The sequence below is a fragment of the Drosophila grimshawi genome, unplaced genomic scaffold (assembly GCF_018153295.1).
Source record: "Drosophila grimshawi isolate 15287-2541.00 unplaced genomic scaffold, ASM1815329v1 contig_1377, whole genome shotgun sequence".
NCBI lineage: Eukaryota > Metazoa > Arthropoda > Insecta > Diptera > Drosophilidae > Drosophila > Drosophila grimshawi.
Window position 1 is genome coordinate 4,138,204 of NW_025062900.1, and position 19,530 is coordinate 4,157,733.

General features: G+C 40.2%; 5 protein-coding genes across 5 annotated transcripts in view; 1 reads left to right on the forward strand and 4 right to left on the reverse strand.

The window, feature by feature from the left end:
• Positions 1–3,409: 3,409 nt before the first annotated feature.
• On the reverse strand, positions 3,410–8,011 carry LOC6562027. Its single transcript, XM_001989097.3, has 6 exons — positions 7,405–8,011; positions 6,784–6,952; positions 6,565–6,727; positions 4,999–5,132; positions 4,222–4,886; positions 3,410–3,878 (listed from the first exon to the last, which is right to left on the reverse strand). Exons 1-6 carry the CDS (start codon positions 7,566–7,568, stop codon positions 3,560–3,562), a joined length of 1,614 nt encoding a protein of 537 aa, XP_001989133.1. The 5' UTR covers positions 7,569–8,011; the 3' UTR covers positions 3,410–3,559.
• On the reverse strand, positions 5,218–5,690 carry LOC116805244 (probable small nuclear ribonucleoprotein E). Its single transcript, XM_032735930.1, has one exon. It carries the CDS (start codon positions 5,605–5,607, stop codon positions 5,323–5,325), a length of 285 nt encoding a protein of 94 aa, XP_032591821.1. The 5' UTR covers positions 5,608–5,690; the 3' UTR covers positions 5,218–5,322.
• LOC6562028 (mitochondrial import inner membrane translocase subunit Tim13) lies at positions 5,789–6,316 on the forward strand. The gene is made up of 2 exons (XM_001989098.2): positions 5,789–6,019; positions 6,093–6,316. The coding sequence occupies exons 1-2, from the start codon at positions 5,870–5,872 to the stop codon at positions 6,189–6,191; spliced, it is 249 nt and encodes an 82-aa protein (XP_001989134.1). The 5' UTR covers positions 5,789–5,869; the 3' UTR covers positions 6,192–6,316.
• Positions 8,012–12,064: 4,053 nt separating the features above from the next.
• Positions 12,065–13,530, reverse strand: LOC116806441 (basic-leucine zipper transcription factor A-like). Its single transcript, XM_043214724.1, has 2 exons — positions 12,934–13,530; positions 12,065–12,891 (listed from the first exon to the last, which is right to left on the reverse strand). The coding sequence occupies exons 1-2, from the start codon at positions 13,261–13,263 to the stop codon at positions 12,520–12,522; spliced, it is 702 nt and encodes a 233-aa protein (XP_043070659.1). The 5' UTR covers positions 13,264–13,530; the 3' UTR covers positions 12,065–12,519.
• A 15-nt stretch (positions 13,531–13,545) lies between these two features.
• LOC6562024 (mastermind-like protein 3) overlaps positions 13,546–19,530 on the reverse strand; it is a gene marked incomplete at its 3' end in the record, with an annotated part of 106,818 nt that continues 100,833 nt past the window's right edge. The window contains exon 2 of the mRNA XM_001989094.3: positions 13,546–15,603. Coding sequence (XP_001989130.3) covers positions 13,546–15,603 — 2,058 coding nt within the window. The remainder of the gene's footprint in view (positions 15,604–19,530) is intronic.

Consider the following 19,530-nt stretch of genomic DNA (forward strand, 5'->3'; position numbering starts at 1 on the left):
TTCTTGCCAAATACTTTTCAATTGAAAGTTAAAACCTAAAAAAAATGGAAATAATTTTATTACTGTGGAATTTGCGTTACTTCAACTAAACCCTGGCTTAATTGATAGGAATTTGAAAGTATTGGGCATAGTGGGAGTTTTTTGATGATTTGTGACCTAGGCCAATGCTTGGGTCGACTCGATGCTTCACGTTTTGTGTCGATTTGGCGACTCGTTTGTTTCATTTTCGAAAAGCGCATATTAATCACCAAACAAAATCGTCGCCGTCGTCTTGAAGGCAATGAAAAGCAAAAGTATTTTTAAAGTGGGCTTTAAAAAAAAACAGGTTGTGAAGAGCCAAAGAGTAACACTTGCTTAAGAGAGAGGGAGAGAGAGAGTAAAGTCAACATTCTCTCGCTCTCTCTCTATGTGTCTCTCTATAGATCTTGAGCTCTTTCGCTCTCTTGAGAAAATTGTTTCTAATATCTGAGTTCTTTAGAGGGGGTTGCAGGTGTTTTTTCTTTCCAACTATGTCGCTGTAATGCCGAGTGCATTTGGCGATGAGCTGGCAACCATGATAATGATGATAATGATAGTGATGATGATGAGTTCTCACTCCTAGCCAGCTCAGATTGCGTATTCATGCCGACGTCACATCAGCACTTTGCATATCAACACCTCGGAACTGGAGCAGCTCTCTCGAATCCAATGCGATCGATCAGCTTCTGCTCTCCACTCAGCTATGAGGTATGAACTTCGAGCTATGAGCTACTAGCTGGTCACAAATCAAGACAACTTGTCAGTCAGTCAGTCAGCTAGTTTACGGAAACGGATGCAGCAGCTGACGTGCCCCATGATCTTATCTTTCACATGAATGTGTCAGGGAATTCCGCCCTAATGAGGCCCAAGCTCCTGTTTACCCATTTGGCACGAGTCTTATGTGATTCACAATATTTATTATTGATTTATTCAAGTCGCAAATATCTATAATTAATGTGAATTACTTTATGGAATGTTGGAACTTTATACTTAAAAAATTGATTCGAGATAATTCATTACAGAATAAACCATCTACGAAAATATTCTGCACTTATGATTTATGATTGTCTATTTACTTTCAATTCCTTTTGCTCTTAAATAAAGAATATATTTATGTATTTAGATTGTTACAAAATACAATCTATAGTTTTTATTGTTAAGAATTTAGATTCCGCATAATTTATGTTGCATTCTCTGCAGCGCTACGGCTTGGAATGTTTGAACTTTTACTTTCGAATGGATTCAAACTAATCTTTAGTATGTGTGAATTAAAGACAAGATACCCATATGCAAATGAGTACACCTAAACTGTAGCACATGGGTTGGCCAGCTGCCCAGTTGACCGAGAGCTGACCACGCCATGGCCGTGGCTACGGCTAAATGGCTATGGACATGGCTAAAGGCAGGCTGTTTTGTTTTATGACGGACAACGCTGACCAAGCCCAACAAATATCGCACATTTGTTGCAACCAGGGTTGGTCTAATACAATTACGAACATACGTAAATAAATACCTTCGATATACAAGTGGGAGTGCTTCTGTGTGTTATTCGTCCGCTCGTTAAGAATATGACATTCAAATTGGCACAATGGGAAAATTTTACAATTGACAATTATTTTTTAAGCGCCACTTAATATAAAATGAAATAGTTTTAGATATTTTATGATAAGACAAATATGCCTTTGTCAATTTGTCATCCTGACTAAATATATATATATATATATAATTATGAACTTAATGGACCGCTTGCCGAAATCCACAGACAATGGAGTATTTTTAGTTATTATCCATATCAATCATTCGCTAATGTTTATACATCTAAACAAGTGGTAAATATTTGCCAGCCCTTCAAAATTGATTGGCAATGCACAGATCTATAAACAGATATACTTGTGTATATAATATGTATATGTATATGTATGCATTATGAATTGTTATAAATTAGAGCCAAAGCTAGAACTTGTTTCCTTAGAGTAATCGCACAAATAGTTTACCCCAGCAACAATAGAGTGACAAAAGACAAGCGCCAGTTTGTTTAAATTGCCTTTCCCTTTTTTTCTGTTTTTTAATCGTTTTTTATGCTTGAAACACTTCTTGGGTTCAACTGCTCAACTTATCTCAGCCACTCGACAATCAATGAGAGCGGACAAATTGAAAAAATCTACAAAAAATGACATATTCTGCTAGCGCCTGACGCGATTTTTGGTCACCCTCAGGCTTATTTTTTTTACTCACTGAGATCGACGAACAAAAACGTCGCCTGTCAAAAAATTAAATACAAGTATAACAATAAAGCCGCCTGCCTTATCGAAATTTGTGTGCTCTCGAGCATTTTGGCCTTAAGTCGTTAACAACAATTTTAACTGACAATCTTTTGTGCAGTCACAATCAAATAAAACGCCAAACATCAAGTGTTTAATGTCGATTCAAATTCAATTCCTATACCTAAACCAAATCCCGAACCCCGAGACGAATGCCACCAAAATATTTGTATGTATGAATGTGGAGGCAACCAATACTCTACCTATGATCAGGCGATCATATATATATATATGTAGTCGTTGATCGATTCGATCAGCATAAAATACAACAATACAACAATAACAGCAATAACAATACAAGAAAAAAATCGCTTTAATTAGAACCAATTTAAAGCGTGGACCAATTTATCAGAAGCATTTTTGAAAAGTAGTTGAAAACCAGTTGAGATCAACTTCAGCGCCATGTGCACACCTCTCGAGGGAGACGGCGGGGTATGGATTGGGGCGTGGCTGTTTTACGGGTATGTGCTTGACCGGAGCTCTATATATATATGTACACAGATATTCACTATAACTCAAAACCATTGCCATTATAACTTATTCGAACTGAACTGACATTACCATTTACGCATTTATTTTTCTTTGTCAATTGTCTGCGGCTGTGATATGGTTTATGGTTTATGGTTTATTATGCGAGTTGTGGAAACCCCAACACCAGGTTCAAGTGCACATACCACAATAGTGTTTGCTACATAAACGCTTATTTATTGTTTTTTTTGTTGCTACATCTGGTTGCGAGTATCGTTTCAGAAGTAACTAGAACATTATTTGCTTCCTCATTGGTTGTGTCTTTAAAAATGAAATTGCTTGGAATATGTGTGAAGTGCATTTGTTCTATCAAATAACCGATAATAAATTAATAATAATTAACTCTTTCTCACTCCCCCACTCGCCTTATTATTGAGCTTCAGCAAACTTTTTAAGTAGCCCTCGTTAACTGTAGCCGCCGCCCAACACTTTCCGCTTTACATAAGACACCTGGAAACGAGTTAATTATTTTGCTTCTTGGCAAACAAAAAGTTGACTCAAAAAAAGAATAAATAAATAAAAACCGCCAAAAAAATTTTCCAATCATTAATTACCTTTCCATTTCTGGGTATGTTACCTTGTTCTGGGATTACGAACTGAATTTTATTGCCAGCTGAGAGCCAAGCAGCAATCAGCACTGGCCAGCGAGCACTACATACATAATACAAGAGAATGGTTGTCTAATTGGTAACTTAATACCTATCATATTTTGTTTTACTGGGCACACCCGGCCCAGCCTGGCCATTGCTCACCAGACTTTGGTTCTGGTTCTGGCTCGGATTGTGACTGTGACTGTGGCTGTGACTATGGCTGTGACTGTGGCTGTGTGTTGAGTGTGCCACAGTGTAAACCTCATAATCGCTGATCGCAAAGTTGTAGTCGCCAAAGAGCGTTAGATGTGCGGCACTGGGTCCATCATAGGAGTGCGGCAAATTCGAGTAGGAGTCCGTGTTCACATTACAATTGCTCGATATGAGCAGGTCGGCGCCGGCACCAAATATGGGACCACAACTGTGAAATATGTTAAATGATTAGATGATTTCTTCATTTGGTGTTGCGTTGCGTATTTCCGTTCAGAATTAAATGGGTTATTCAACTGGTTAGCAATTTTTCAGGTAATTTTTTAATAATGAATGAGAAATAATAGTTGATTGCCATGTTTAGCGTAGATTCTAAATATGAATTTTAAATATTGTGTTTTCAAATAGAAAATAATTATTAATATAGAGCTCAAGTCATGAACTTCTTTGAAAATTGGTTTAGTTTTGGCAAAGTTTTAAGGGTGTATCATTTACCAACGATCTTTTTCATCAATTTGAACTATAATACGCAACTGTAATTGAGAGCCACTTACTCAGGATGGTAGCAGATGGCATAGGGTTTCTTCACAATATCAAATTTGACGGGCTGCTCGCCGTTGGGTGGATTCAGCATAAAGAGAAATGCGCGTTCCGAATGCAAATAGCCACCCTTGCGACTGCTCTTGGCCCAGGCGACATCCGTGTAGCCGCCACTGATCTCGCCATGGGCACCCAAGCCAATGACCATGCAGGGGGCGACGCCATCGCAGTAGCGATGAAAGGAACTCGAACCGTAGCCATGCGTCGAGGCGCGAAACACCAGACGCCAACTCTGCTTGGGTGCTCCCAGCCAGCCATTGAGGACGCCCTGCAGCGAGAGCTTATCGTTTCGCAATATTTGCGAGCCGGGAAACATGTTGACGGCGAGACGCGGCTGCAGTCGTTTATCGTTGTCCACAAGCTTATTGGGATGCAAGGCGGCGTAACGATAACGTTCCAATGACAACTCCATAGGCACGGCGCCTGTTGGTTCGACCTCCTCGGCAAACACCTGACTATCGATGAGCAGCAGACGCACATGGCCCATCACGCCGCTCAGATGCTGACAGACGCGAGCACGCTCCTCCTCGGTCCAGTGAGCTGTCGGCTGTGTGACGCCCGCCTGATATTTGGCCCAGGCTAACACACAACGCCACACCTCCTCCTCCTCCAAGCAGAACTGGAATACCGCAATAAGAATCAAGTCAGAATATAGAATAGTGAAATACCTTTGCAAATAAGATAGCTAAAGATGGGTTTACAGACTATAGAATTGTTAGAGCTTTACTCACATAGTCCGAGGAAATGATTTTGATGAGCGCCTCCTTTGTGAGCGTGAGAAATGAATTAGTTTTCACGCACTCGCCGGCATTCTCTCCAATGTAGATGATGCAGCGTTCCATAAACGAAGCGGCGCACTTGGCACCTGCAAGATAAAAATTACAAATGCAATTAGCAAATATAAATTAATGAATTAATTCACCTAATTGTGCCCATTAAAAAGTCGCTCGTTTCGTAAAAAATTCTCTCATTTTATTGTGCAGCAGTTTTCCAGCTTACAATTAATTCACTTATTTGTTATTATTTAGTACTAGAATGGTGACGACGTTTTAAGCTTATTCCTTGCTGGGATTGACGTTCTGTATGAGCGTTATGTTATCGCCCTTGAGCATGATGCGACCAAGATTCTTGCGCTGGCGCGTCTTCACATAGACCTCCTCGGCATCGTCGAGCACCAGGTTCATGTACTCATCGAAGCCAACAATGTGGCCCTCGATGCGCAGCGAAATGTTCTCGTAGAGCCACACTTGGACACGCGATCGACTCTGCAGGTAACGGAAGATCAGGTTGATGGGCTGCACCATCACCTTTTGCACCTTGGGGTTGCCCTTAAACGACATTTTGTCGATTTGTTATGGAATTTCGCCAAAAATGTGTTTGCCCAAAAACGTTTGCGTTTTTTCTTCTTCTCAATTGCCGGCGTCTTTTCGGTGGGAAAAAAGAGTATTTTGCTATCGATACTAATGACACAGAAAATTAAGTCACATCGAATGTCCGATAACAATGTAAACGGATATCGATAGTTGGTTGTAGGCCGGTTGCGTCAGAAGGTCGTCGTTTGGAAAGTTTGCGAGTTTGCAAGTCCAAAAACAAAACAAAAACATGGCTCACGTTGACAAGAGTGAAATTATGGACCAGGTGAAGCAACAGATTGCCGTTGCAAATGCCCAAGAGCTGCTCTCACAAATGTCCACAAAATGCTTCGCGAAATGCATCAACAAACCAGGCACTTCCCTTGACGGATCTGAACAGGTAACCAAATACAACCACCTGTCTAATCAATTGTGCATGATTATTGAATGAAATGTTTCTCGTGCTGTGTTAGAAATGCATTTCCCTGTGTATGGATCGCTTTATGGATTCGTGGAATCTTATCGCCCGGGCTTATGGTCAGAGGTTACAACGTGAGCAATCGAAAAATTGAGCAGCGTGTGCGGCGCTAAATGAGGCCAACAGCTGCATCATCAACTACTCCTTGTTGATAGTTTGTTCCACTTAGTTATATTCGTTGTTGAAAATGATATGCGTAATAAACAAAAGTTTCATACATCTTTTTCCCATTTTGCCTAACAAATAAAACGTGTGAAAGCGATACTTTCAAAAACATCGAGACTAGCATCGATAGTTTGGTATTTTTATAAAAAGCAACGTTGATCTTGCTAATATCGAAAGTGCCAATCAGCTGTTCAGGCAACGTGTTCAACTGAATGGCAAATTAATTGAAAATGAAAATCGGCAGAGCGCGCTAAAATCATATATATAAAGCTCGTAAATATAAAAAATTGAAAGTAACGCACCAGCTTTTTCGTGTATATCCATAACGGCTGTTAGAAATGTGCACGCATTATCCACAGAGAGTGTGGAAATGACGTGATCCTCACAAGCAGCTCTCAACTCAAATACACCCATATCTTGGGCCAAAGTTAACATCTCAAAGACGCGATAATCTTGCAGCATAAGCTGCATAGGAAGAAATCTGTTAACAATATGTTACAATTGTACAATTTATAACCAACCTTTGCTGTATAAACATATAGGATAAACTGTCGAAAGAGTTCAGCATTAATATGCGGCAATCGTATAGCAGTCGGCGTTCCAGTTCCAGGTGCTGCCGGCGACACTGTGCAGCCGGGAATGGGAATGCGACAGACCTCACCCCTCTTGGCCGTCTTGAAGCTCTTGCAGCTAGAATTAAACGAGTTATTTTGTTAATTAAGTGATTAAATCAATGCAACCATGGCCCCCGACTGATTGACTCTGTCACAAATGCCGACGCGCGGTTGCACTTGACATAAAAGGACAAATCCAATCGGGTTGGAATGTGTGCGTGCTGGATATTTTCAATACTTTTCAATAAACTAACTGGAAAAGGCACGATTGAAAAGTGAAAACATATTTATTATAAAAACTAATACGTTTTGGTTAGTTAGTCATAAACGTATAACAATTTTATTTTAAATGCTATTAAGCGATTTGTATTTATTATACATTTTAAAGTATTTTCCCCAATAACTTGAATGCATGTTAAATAACAATATAAATTTATCTTTTGATTTGAAGTCGTGCTTGTTCATGTCACGAGAGTATAAATACCCACGCGGCTAGCTTTATTTCTGTGTGTAATTTTGTTAACTAACCGCGCCATAAGAATGCTTCGATGTGCATAGATTTTCTCATCGTCGCGTCCGCATATGAAGACGACATCGGCGCTATCCTGATCCTCGCACAGCCGCTGCAAATCCTCAATTAGCTGTGGGAGGCCAGCGAGCGCCGGATCGCTGTGTGGAGAACGAGCGCTCATTGCCAGAGTACGGAATAACTGTTACTTTTTCTTTATTTTCTTTTGTTTTTTGTTTTTGTGGACGCCGAGTGCAAATATTTTGCTCTGTTTTTGTTTATGTTTGCACTTCCACGTTCCGTTTGGCAGTTCTTTGTATTTTTTGGAGCGTAGCCAAAGAGAGCGCGAGAACCGGTTTGAGGCCAAGAAATACACACACACATACAAACAGACGCTAGAAAACCCACGCCACGAACTAAAATCGAGTCTGAAAAACAATTAGCCTGCTATTTGTGCGTTGATTTATTTGGCAACAACGTTCAAAATACAAACGATCCGTTTATTAAAAATAATTATAATTATGTGCACTTATCAGCAGCTTAATTTAAGTTCGATTCACTTGTTTGTTAAAGAACTTTTAATTGGTGCGCACGCGTCGCTTTGAGCGAATATCTCGCAGACCGCGTTGTTGCTGAGACTGAAGAGGAAGCTGCACTGACGTGACTGAGACGAACGCTGTTCACTTTTGTTTGACTAACTAAGCCCTCTTTTTTTTACCACATTCTCCAGTGTCCGTATGCTTTCTCTTCGGTCTGTGCAAGAGAGGCGGAGAGAGAAAGAAAGAGAGCAGAGAGAGGATTGCGCAACAGGCTACCAACAGGTAAGATTGATTGATTGATTTTTATACTCTTGCAGCGAATATCACAATTTTGTGGTGAAGGAGACTTCTCAGATCCCATAAGGTGTATGTGCCCAGGAATATATAATACTAACATTTACAGATACAAAAATATAAACTCAATAATAAAACAATTCATATACTTTAAGAATGACTCGGATCAACTTTAGATATTTTATGCAAGTCATCAAAACGATACTTTCAGGACGAATGAAATTTTCTACAAGTTCTACTCCACATAAATAGCATACTTTTAGACTATAATTAAAATCACAAGAGAAGTGCATATTAATTAACAAAAATTTTTAAAGCACTTATATAGGCTGAACTGTTAATGATTTCGTTCGCGAAATTCAAAAGGTGTAAAGCATACTTTTAGGGCGAAAAATAATTTAGCGAAGTTTTGCACCAGTTAACTTCCTAGCAATGCAACACAAGCAATGCATAAACTGTTCACAGTAAAGTATTCCAGCTTCTCAGCGGAGTTTCGCACCTATTCTCTCTCAGCAAGCCTTGCATAGTAAGCAAATCAAAGGTTTTGACGCGTTTTGTAAGCGTTTTTCACTCGATTTTACTTGTACCAAAAAGGCTCAAGCTCGGCAAAATCCTTGCAGATTTTCAAAGGATATGGTGCGTTAGAATTTTTAAGATCAACTCTATTGCATTCATGCTGTCATCTAGGAATAGGTCCAAAAACACGAATTTCTGGATTTCTCTAAAACTGTCAGCTATAAAATTTCCTTTTCGGATCCATATAAGCACACAAAAATTTCTTTTTTTGTATTTGTTTTTCAAATTTTTATTATGCATAATATTTACCGTTTGTTGTTTTTTTTTTGAGTTTTTATATTTTGTCTTGACTTTACATATGTAATAATTTGTTTCGTTTGTTGTGATTTATTTTAATTATTATTTTTTTTTGTTTTTTGTTTTATTTTATTTGTTTCTGCACTACTTAAATATGAAACTTTGAAGTCAAATTTTTGTTGCTCTTTTCTAACTGTTTAATTTGATTAAACTTTTATAATCGCGTTTTGTGGCTGCCTCCGCTTAACGTCAATCGTCCTTTTTGTTTTTGTTTTTTTGTTGTTGCTCCACAATTTGTACATTTTATTTGCATTCTGAATGTCACAATAAATAAATAAATAATAGTACGTAATAATAATAATATGTTATAGTATTTGACAAGACGCGGATTTCTCTGTGTGTGTTTGTTTTTTGTTTTATATATGTGTATATGTCTGTATGCTTATTTTTTAATAACTAATGCCTTTAATTTTTGTTCTTCTTGGTGTTGTTTGTTGCTTAGCCTTTGCATATTGAATTCTCAATAAAATTGTAACAATATCAAAGGTTTCCTTTTCCTTTCATTTTTTTTTTATAAGCAGCTATTCATTTTACGTTTTTTTTTTTGTTTTTGTTTTGTTTTTCAAACAGGGCAAAGTTCTTAGGCGGTTTTGTAAAATTTGATTATATATTTGTTTTATTAAAATGATTGTTGTTTTTGTTGTTGTTGTACATACATATATATATTTATATATATATATATATCTTCTTTGGGTTATTAGCAAAAAATTATACAAAAACTGCAAAATTTCTGTTCTTTCTTCTTGTTTATTTTCATTTTTGTTTTGTTTTTAATTTGGTAATTTGTAAAATTTGGCCGTTAATATAAAAATTGCTGAAAACCGTTTTGATTAACCTTCATGTTTTTTGTTGTTTCATGTTGTTTTCGCTCTATAAAGATGGATTTTTTGGGGGGAGAGGACGGGGGAAGTTCTTGTAAAATGAAACTCAAAATCGAAACACGAAATAATTAAATGTACAATAATGTGTATGTTGTTTTGTATTCTTTTTATTTTTATTTTTAATTTTTATTTACTTTTGCATAGCAATTTGTAATTCAGTTGTTTTTTTGTTTTCTCTTGTTTTCTTTTTTCGCATATAATTTAAATAACTTTTCTTCTTTTTTTTTTTAATTTTCATAACAATTATTTATGTTTTGTTGCTTAATTTCTCACAATTTAAGGTGTTAATCTTTAAATGTATGTATATAATATATTTGTATATGTAATTTTTGTTGTTTTTGCTTTTATTATTAAATTTTTTATACAATTTTACAAGTTTTCCGCTGGCGACTCTTAGGATCTAATTAAATTTTGGTTTGAAGTTCTCATTTTGTTTTGTTTGTTTTTAATTACGAAATTCAGTTAACGAACATTAAACAAAAATGGTTACCTTATTTGTTTTGTTTTTTTTTTATGTTCTTTTAGAAAGTACAAAAACACACAGGCATAAATAATGTTTTTAATTTATGTATGAAATATATGTTTAACAAAATTTTATAGATTTTTGAAATCTCTGCGCGCTTTCGCTTGGCTCTTGGCTTGGCTTCATCTTCATCTTTATCTTTATCTTCAACTATCCTTATCAATCATCAATCATCACCAGCTGCTTTCTCTTTTCCCATAATTCACAAAGTGTTGGCAACGAAATCAAATAAAAGGACAATATACACATATCGTTTATCGATACATGCACACACATTTATCGAAAGTATCGAAAGAAATGATGTATTTACATAAAAAAACGAGTATTTTTCCATATTCACATGGTACAAAGACAAAAACTTTTCTGCTTACATTTCTAGATTAGCATTGTTTGTTGTTATTCTTCATTTGTTTTCTTTATAAACTAATTAACTAAATGCCTACAAAGCAAAGCTTACAAATTGAAACAGAAAACTACAATTAAATAAATTTCTTTTTGTTTTATGTTTTGTTTTGTTTTGTTTTCAATTAGGCGCTACAATAAATATTAATGTTTATATGTATGTATACGTAAATATGTATGTACTGTATGTTTTTGTAAATTGTATATGTATATGTATATATATATATATATATACATATATATATATATATATATATCATATCATGTATTTTAGTTGTTAATTGTAATTTTATTGTATAAACTTGTTTAATTTAACGCGACAACTTGTATCAGTGTTGTAAACTATTTTTGTAATTATTACGTTTTGTTAAGATTTGTTTAGCAATTCGTATTTTTATTATTTTGTTTTATTTCATTTTGTGTTAGTATTATTTCTTTTTTCTCAGTGGTGGGTTCATTTTGTGTGTGTATTCATCTCTTTTTCATTCGCAACGTCCTCGCTTTCTCTCTCTCTCTCTCTCTCTCTCTCTCTCTCTCTCTCTCTCTCTCTCTCCCTCTCTTTCTTAATGTTTTAGCTTCCAACTTATAGTTAGAATTCAACTAAAAAAAATAACTACAATTACCGTTATAATTACAATTAAAAGTAATTAAAAAAATAATAAATTGAGTAGATTGTGGGGTGTGGGGTTGTGGGGGGAAAGGGCGCTTGAAGAATCCTTGCCGCTGTGCGGGTAACTGTAAAAAATTGTGTGTTTCGAATAATTTGCTAAAAATTTTGCAAGCCTCGCTTTGAGTTTATCTCTCTTTTTAAATGTCTTCGAAGATTACGTTTTTTTCTTTTTTGTTTGTTTTGCCTTAAGAAACTTACCAAGAAAATCAAATAAACACTAATTAGAATTAGATTAAGAATTAGAGTAAAAAATATCGAAATTACGTGTACAAATAATAATAATTACTACAAAATAAACACACACGCATAAATTGTGTTCTTTTCTTTTTTTGTTTTAAATCAAATTTACAAAATTAATTTGTTGTTTTTAAGTTGTTAAACTTTTGTTTTTTGTTTGTTTTTGTTTTTTTCATTTAAAGCTTTGGTTTCAATGTTGATAATTTCTGCAGCAAAGTTGAAGAAATAAGTATATCAAAAGAAAATGTTAATATATATATGTATATGTGTAGAATATATAGATAGAACAGCGAATTGGAAGCCTAACAAATTTTGTGGTTATACGTGAGATCAAAACAAGCTAACAAATTTTTAAAAGGGGTTTATCTTTTCAAGTTCTCAGGGGGTTCCTCCTACTACTACTGTTAAGAACTCCCTTCTGATCGATCGATCGGGCGCTGCTGCTGCATTATGTGCGTTTAATCCTTGAGCATCGAATTTCATGTTTAGACTTAAGCTGAAAGCAAGCTTGCTAAATGTGTCTGTGTCTGTGTGTCTGTGTCTGTGTGTGTGTGTGTGTGTTAAAAAGAGACGATTTTAACTCTTAATTCTAACGGCTAACTTTTTTTTCTTTTTCTTTTTGTTTCTTTTTTTTTTTGTTATTTGAAATTGCAATTGCGATCGAGGCAGGGGCGTGGCTGCAGGGGTGTGTGTGTGTGTGTGTTGGCTGCTGCTGCTTAGACAATCTCCTTTTTGATTTGTAATTCGCAGTTCGTTGTTGTTGTTGTTGTTGCTAGTGTTGTTGCTGCTGCTGCTGCTGTTGTTGCTGGCGGAGTTGGCGGCCTTTGTTTCTTGCTTGCTTTGGTTGCCATCATTACAATTGGCGTCGGCGTCGCTGCAGCCGCTGGCAGCGCAGTCGCAGTCGCCGTTGGCGCTGCGTCGCGTCGCTGTCGACGATGCTGCTGCTGCTGCGTATGTTGCTGATGCGCATGTTGCTGGTGATGCTGCTGTTGTCGTTGCTGCAGCGGCATCTCATCATCATCCGAGTCAGCTGCATGCTTAACCTCCTCCACCTCCGCCTGGGCCTCCTCCTCCTCCTCTTCCTCCTCTTCGTCCTCCTCCTCTTCCTCTGCCTCTGTTTCTGTTTCCACTTCAGGCTCCGCCTCCGCCGCCTCCTCCTCCTCCTTGGTGTTGCTGCTAATCTTGGCCAGCGCTTGGCACGCATTCATTTGCGCCTTCTTCATTGAGGATGCATCGCTGCTGTTGCTGCTATCGAACAATTGTCCTGCTGTTGCCGCCGAATCGGGCGATTGGGGCGTGGTCGCTGTGGGCGGCGCTGCCAGTGCGCTGCTATGCGGCGCCAGCGCCTGTTGTGGCTCCGCCTCCTGTGACTCTCGTTGCTGTGACTCCTCGTGATCCTGCGATTCCTGCTGCTCATCCAGCTCCAGGTCCTCCTCCTCCTCCTCCTGCTCGTGCTCCATTTCCTCCTCCTCCTCGTCCAGCTCGTCTTCATCTTCACTGGAGTCGGTGCTTTTGGCATGTCCATTCAGCTGCTGCTTGCTGCTGCCATTGCTCTTGTTGCTGTTGCTGTTGCTGTTAATGTTGCTGTTGCCATTCTCCCGCTCCAGTTTTAGACGCTTGTCAGCTGGCTGCTGCTCTGGACTTGAGCTTCTTCGCAGTTTGATTGCCTGAGTTTTTTGCACTTTGTTGTTGTTGTTGTTGTTGCTGCTGTTGTTATTGTTGTGGTTGTTGTTGTGGTTGTTGTTATTGTTGTTGTTGTTGGCCTCATTACTGTCACCCAGCAACAGTTGCTGCTGCCGCTCGTGCTCCAACTCATCATCCTCCTCCTCCTCGTGCTCCGGTTCCTCCCCCTCCTCATCGAGCTCATCCACTCGTTCCACTCGCTCCACTTGCTCCACCAGCAATGGTTGCTTCGCTCGCAGCTCGAGTTGTCGCCGGCAACGCTGCAGTTGCTCGCCCAGCTCAACAATGTGCGCCTCCTGCTTGTGGAACAGTTCACTCAACTGCAAATTGTTGTAGCGCAGTTGTTGATTCTCCTGGAGCAGACGCTGCAGCAGTTGCAGCACACGCTCCCGATCCTTGGGTCGTGTGTCCCGCAACGCCTCCACTGCCAGCTCCCACGGTGGCAACATGGCGCTGCTGTCGGGCTCACCATTTAGACTATCATCGTCCGTATCCGTGGAGAGCTCAAATTCGCTGCCCAAATGCGTTTTACAACCATTTATGGGCAACTGTTGCTGCTGATGTTGCAGTTTCAGCTGCTGTTGCTGCTGCAGCTGCAACAGTTGCGAATGCTGTTGCTGCTGCTGGTGCTGTTTGGGTGAGCTGACCACATTGGAGGAGTGCGTGCTGAGGTTCAAACCGGCGCTGGAAGACTGCGTGGGCGAATAGCCCGCCGAGGGTGAGTGTGGCCTCTTATAATGATGCACTGCAGCAGCAACTGTTGCTACGGCTGCTGCTGCTGCTGGCAGCGGAACTGCTATTGCCGGCTGCGTCATCATCAAGTTCTTGTTGATGCGTATGCGACTTGGTTCATTGTTGCTGTGCAACAGCAACTTCGCATGCTGATTGACGGTGGCAATGATGTGCTTGTTGGGCGATGTTGCTGCTGCTGCTGTTGCTGTTGCTGCAGCAACAATGGGTGCAATGGCGGCAACAGCAACTGTTGCTGGTACGGGCGATGTACTTGAGGTGATTTCATTGCTGCTGCCCGCAGAGAACTCCTCGGCGGCTGCTGCTGCTGCTGCTATTGGGTGGGGCGCTGGTGGTGTTGGTAGTGGTAGTGGTGCTGCTACAACAGCAGCTGTTGCTGCACCAGCTGCTGGTGTTGCCACTTTGGGCATGGGTGAGCTGCTGTTGGAGCTATTGCTATGATTGCTGTGATTGCTGCTGCTGCTGCTGTGGTTGCTGCTGTTGCTGCCATTCGAGGGCTCCGTTAGAGGCGTTGCTGCCCGCTCCTGTTTTATGTGCAGCTGCAGCTCACGCTGCTGCTCCTGATCCCGATCCCGTTCCCGCTCCCTCTCCCGATCTCTGTCTCGCTCTCGCATTCGCTCGCGTTCCTTGCTGAGAATGCTTTTGCGGGGCGCCAGCGCCACATTGGGCTGATAGGTGCGCTCGAAGCGTTCCCGATCTGTGCTGCGCACCACCCGCTCTGGATTCTGCAGCTCCGGCGGCTCCTGGCACGCATACGGCAGCGAGGAGAGTGCATTGTAGGCATGCAGATAGGCAGCTGCTGGTGGCCCTTTGGCTGCACGCCATGGCTGGAAGGCGCTGCTCGCCAACGCATGTTGGCCGACAACGACTCGCTCCTGTTGCTCCCGCTCCCTTTCCCGCTCCCTTTCGCGCTCCCTTTCGCGGTGCTGTTGCAGGTGCTGCTGCTGCTGCTGTTGCATGCAACGGGCGTACATGATGTAGTGTTGTTGTTGCAAATCGAGTGCATGATAGTTGCCAACTGCTGCAACTGCTGCTGCTGCTGCTGCCGAACCGGCAACTGTTACTGCTCCTGCTCCGGTTACTCCTGCTCCAGCTACACCCACGCCTGCTCCTGTTCCTTGGGGCGCCTTGTGCTTCTTGCTTGGAATGTCCAACAGGTCGACGGCAGCGCGATGTGCATGCAGATGGGCATGGCTGTGGCCATGTGGATGTGGGGGATGTGGATGCGGCGGATGCGGATGCGGATGATGCTTGAGGCTGGCGGGCAGCGTCTGATGCGATGGCGGTGGCACGGCCTGTTGCGACGATGGTGGCGCCACCAAGCCCAGCGGCACCAGCAACGCATCCTCCATCATCATTTCAGCCTGCTATTAGAGAAAGGAACACACAAAAAACACAGTGCAAATTAGTATTCCGAGAAAATGACATAAATAAAGAAATATATAATGGAAGTAGAAAATAATTGATTGAAGTCAATTTTCTTTATCGGTTAAATATTCCCCGTTTTTTTTAATATCATTAAAATTAAGCTAAAATAATTAAGTAACATGTAAAATACACGATTATTTGCGCAGTGTAACCCTGCCTGACTGGCAGTTAGTTGAAAATTGATCGGCCATAAAAATAGATGCTGCAAAACCAGTAGCAAACGGGCCAATAATTTGAATTGCCAGGCAACGTCGCCAGCATCGTTTGCGTCGAGCTGCGGCTAATTATAAACAAACAAGTGCCCCGACAGGATCACCACAGTGGTAGACTGAAGCACCGATCTATCGGAGCCACCGATCCACCAAGCCAATTGCCCCGCAGCTATGGCGCCAATTGTCATTGAGACAGGCGGCCAACTAAGTGCCTCCAAATACACTGCAAAACAACTATTTTGGCCAGCCCAATTTTAAGGCATATTCTTGGATATATTTTGTGGAAACTTAAACTTAAATTTGCAAGTTATCCGATTCGACACAGAAAACTAAGGAAAGTAAAAAGGAGATAAAATTATATTTAAAATTAAATTTAAGAAAAAGTAATTGTATTTATTGCAGGTATATAGGAAAACCAAGACCCAACCATAAATATATAAAAAGATGTTTAAAATGGAGTTTCTTTATGATAGAAATAGAGAACTCTGCATAGATGATGAGTTCATACAGGTAAAGTCTATTATAATCATTACAGATTATTCGAAATGGAATAACGAAGAAACGGGTAGGCCTGAAGGGAACATAATCATATATCTTCTACTCCTATAAAACTTAAAACTATAAACTTAAAATAAATCCAATTTTATGAGACTTATTTTCGTATGAAATTTAATTTGAAGTATTTTTACTACTATGCAATGGAAGATGGAGGAGGAGGCTCAGAACGGGGCACAATCGATCTAATAGGTCACAGTGCATATATCCCTATAATGATTTTTATTTTATATGAAATTAAATTTATTACTTTATATATATATATATACTTTACTAAACCCTCACACTTCCAATAATTCTTTTCGATCAGTGTAGGTGTGTCGGGGTAACTGGCTAGCTTCTTTGACTGCATATTTTGCATTATCATTGAGCAGCATTTGCCGGAGACATGAAGAGCCATGGAACTTGGAAACAGGAGGAGGAGGAGCAGCAGCAGGAGGCGTTGGCCATGGCGACTTTGACTGAGACTGCTGAGTCGGTTTTCTGCTTGTGATTCTTGTTTCTTTTTTTGGTTTCAGTTTGACTTGGCTCAGCTTTGCATTGGGTTGCGTGTTTGCCTAGCTGTTAAAATGATTGGCACCGCGGCCAATTATGGATACAACGACAACTGAGCTATAATGTGATTTGAAATGGAGGCGCCGTCGTCAGTTGCCAGTTGCCAGTTGCCAGTTGCCAACATCCTCAGTAGCCTTAAACATCTGCGACTTTGGAGTCTGCTTTATGTTGCCGAAGGTGTCAAATGGCCACAACAAGGGAGGGAAGGGAGGAGACTGAGCAGCGGGTGGTGGGTGTAAAGTTCTTGGCCGTAAACAAGGCAGTTAATCGGCCAGTTAAGCTGCTGCTAGTCGGTGTCATTAGCCAGCGATTTAGTCGCGGCTCATTAGCATAGCCAAACGCACAAAAACAAATATGGTATTGGCCAAGTCTAAGCAAATGGTCAAGAGCGAAAACCGATTACATTTATTCGACTGTCAAAGCAAAAGCAAATCTCACATCAATGTCAGCTAATTGCAACACTGATGCTAATTTAAACTGACCATGGCGGACAGCTGTGAGATCTACAAGCAGGCGTTGAAGAGCTAATATAATTGTATGCTTAGATAGATTTTATGGATTTATAAATATACATCATCATTGAAGGCTTAAGCTCCATAACTTGGCCGAAACTAAAGCGATTTTCATAAACAAGACAGTTTTGATCATAATTTGACAACTCGAATTAAACTGACTTGATTCATTTAACCAATTTTACAGATGGCACAAGAATATTTGAAAAATATTAATTTGGTAACTTGTACTAACAAGAAACACAAACCACAAAGTATGCAGCAGAAATGGCACATCAGTGGAGCACTCAAGGAGCCAAAACCAAACCAGAAAAAAAGAGGAAAGTTTTATAGAGATGAGTAAAAAAAAAACGGTGCACTAACAATGTGAAAAAACAAGGCAAACAAACAATGCAGTTAACTGAAAGCCTGACCGTAACTTGGCTTAAAAACGATGGGGGTAAACAAGTTGGCTAAAAGCGTTTCGCTGGCGACGGCGGCATTTTGCTCAAAAATGTTGCCAACACAGAGATTAAGTAAACAGAAGAGGACAAAAGCTAAAAGATATAGACGCGTCGATAACAAAAACTGGAAGCCACTCAGAGAGAGAGAGAGAGAGAGGGAGAGTGAGAGAGAGGGAGTGAGAGCAACACACACACAAACACACACACACACAAATTAACCATTAAACAGCAAAATCATAAAAATCAAGAGCCATAAAGAAGTCGTCGAAATGAGCGCCAGTCAACAGAGCAACCAGCACAGACCCCAGTCAATAGTCAACAGCAGACGGCAGACGGCAGACAGCAGACAGCAAACATTACCCCACAGTTCACAATCACCAATCGACAATCGCAGCAGGAGGAGCAGCAGCAGCAGGAGCAGTAGTAGCAGGAGGAGCAGGAGCAGCAGCAGGAGCAGAAAGAGAATCGAGCTGTTTAACTGTAAGCAGATGGCAGCCAGCGATAGATGAGGCGAAGCCGACAGCAAAAAACAGCACAGCTTGAGGCCTTTTACAGCTGGAAGAAGTTTGAGAGAGGGGGTGGGGGTAGTGGCGAGGGAGGGAGCAGGTGGGGTTGTGGGGTTGGGTGCTAAGCTCGGCTACCGGCTAACCTACAGTCTTTCTCTCTTTCTTTCATTTACTTTTTGTTTTTGTTCTTTTTTTGGCGCATGCCTCTCGTCGTCGTCGTCGTCTCGCTGACGGGCGCAGTGACAAATTGCTAAAGACTGTCCAAGCAAGGTGGAGGTGGAGCAGCAGGAGCAGATGGGGTGGTGCGGGTGCGGGTGCAGATCGGTACAGTCAGAAAGCGGGTGCAGCTGCTGCTTAAGTCCAAGGTCTTTTGCCATAACTCAACACCCAAAGATGATGAGGAGCAGCGGGCAAAGAGCAACAAGATCTGTGCACAACGATATTTGAATACCCTAGCAAAGATAGTGCTGTGAGGCATATTTGTTATATACAAGAGGCAAGTCTATTCATAGAAAATGTTTTCATAATTAGTAAATATATTTTAAAAGTGTTAGGATCGGGTAATATCAAAATACAAGCAAAGAACTATGCTAAAATAAGCATATTTTTTAAGCCAGTACAAATTTAAAGAAATCAATTCAATAACTCAATCAATTAAAACAAGAACTAAATATTTTAATTAGAGAAAGTATCTGAGCTTATTACCAAGTATTTAGGAAGGACAAAAAAAGAATCAGTTGAACGTTGTTGAAATTGTGACAAGGTTTATAATTGAATCGTGCATCAAAAAAAAGACTGCTTTATTTTTCTTGAGTGTAGTTTTGGGCTGCTATCTCTATTGTTGTTGTTGTTGTTTTTGTTATTGTATAGACATTGGCGACACACCTTAGCCAAGTTTATGACCAAGTTATGTTGTCCCCAATTGCAAGTGTAAAATAAAATAATTGCGCCCAAGCGGCGGCAAACGACGCCAAGCCAGATGAGCCAAAAAAAGACAACAGCAACAGCAACAGCAACAACAACATAAATAACAGCAACAACAACAACATAAAAACAACAACAACAACTTAGCAAAGGAGAGCC

Bases quoted from the DNA above. Each gene is read 5' to 3' on its own strand.
- LOC6562027 (XM_001989097.3), bottom strand. From the start codon at position 7,568: ATGAGCGCTCGTTCTCCACACAGCGATCCGGCGCTCGCTGGCCTCCCA. The intron at 6,728-6,783 runs GTTGGTTATAAA...CTTCCTATGCAG, and splicing joins TATATGTTTATACAGCAAAG to CTTATGCTGCAAGATTATCG. The intron at 5,133-6,564 runs GTGCGTTACTTT...TTTATCTTGCAG, and splicing joins GGATATACACGAAAAAGCTG to GTGCCAAGTGCGCCGCTTCG.
- LOC116806441 (XM_043214724.1), bottom strand. From the start codon at position 13,263: ATGGAGCACGAGCAGGAGGAGGAGGAGGAGGACCTGGAGCTGGATGAG. The intron at 12,892-12,933 runs GTGGAAACAGAA...GAGGAGGACGAA, and splicing joins CGGCGGAGGCGGAGCCTGAA to GAGGAGGAAGAGGAGGAGGA.
- LOC116805244 (XM_032735930.1), bottom strand. From the start codon at position 5,607: ATGTCGTTTAAGGGCAACCCCAAGGTGCAAAAGGTGATGGTGCAGCCC.
- LOC6562028 (XM_001989098.2), top strand. From the start codon at position 5,870: ATGGCTCACGTTGACAAGAGTGAAATTATGGACCAGGTGAAGCAACAG. The intron at 6,020-6,092 runs GTAACCAAATAC...GTGCTGTGTTAG, and splicing joins CCCTTGACGGATCTGAACAG to AAATGCATTTCCCTGTGTAT.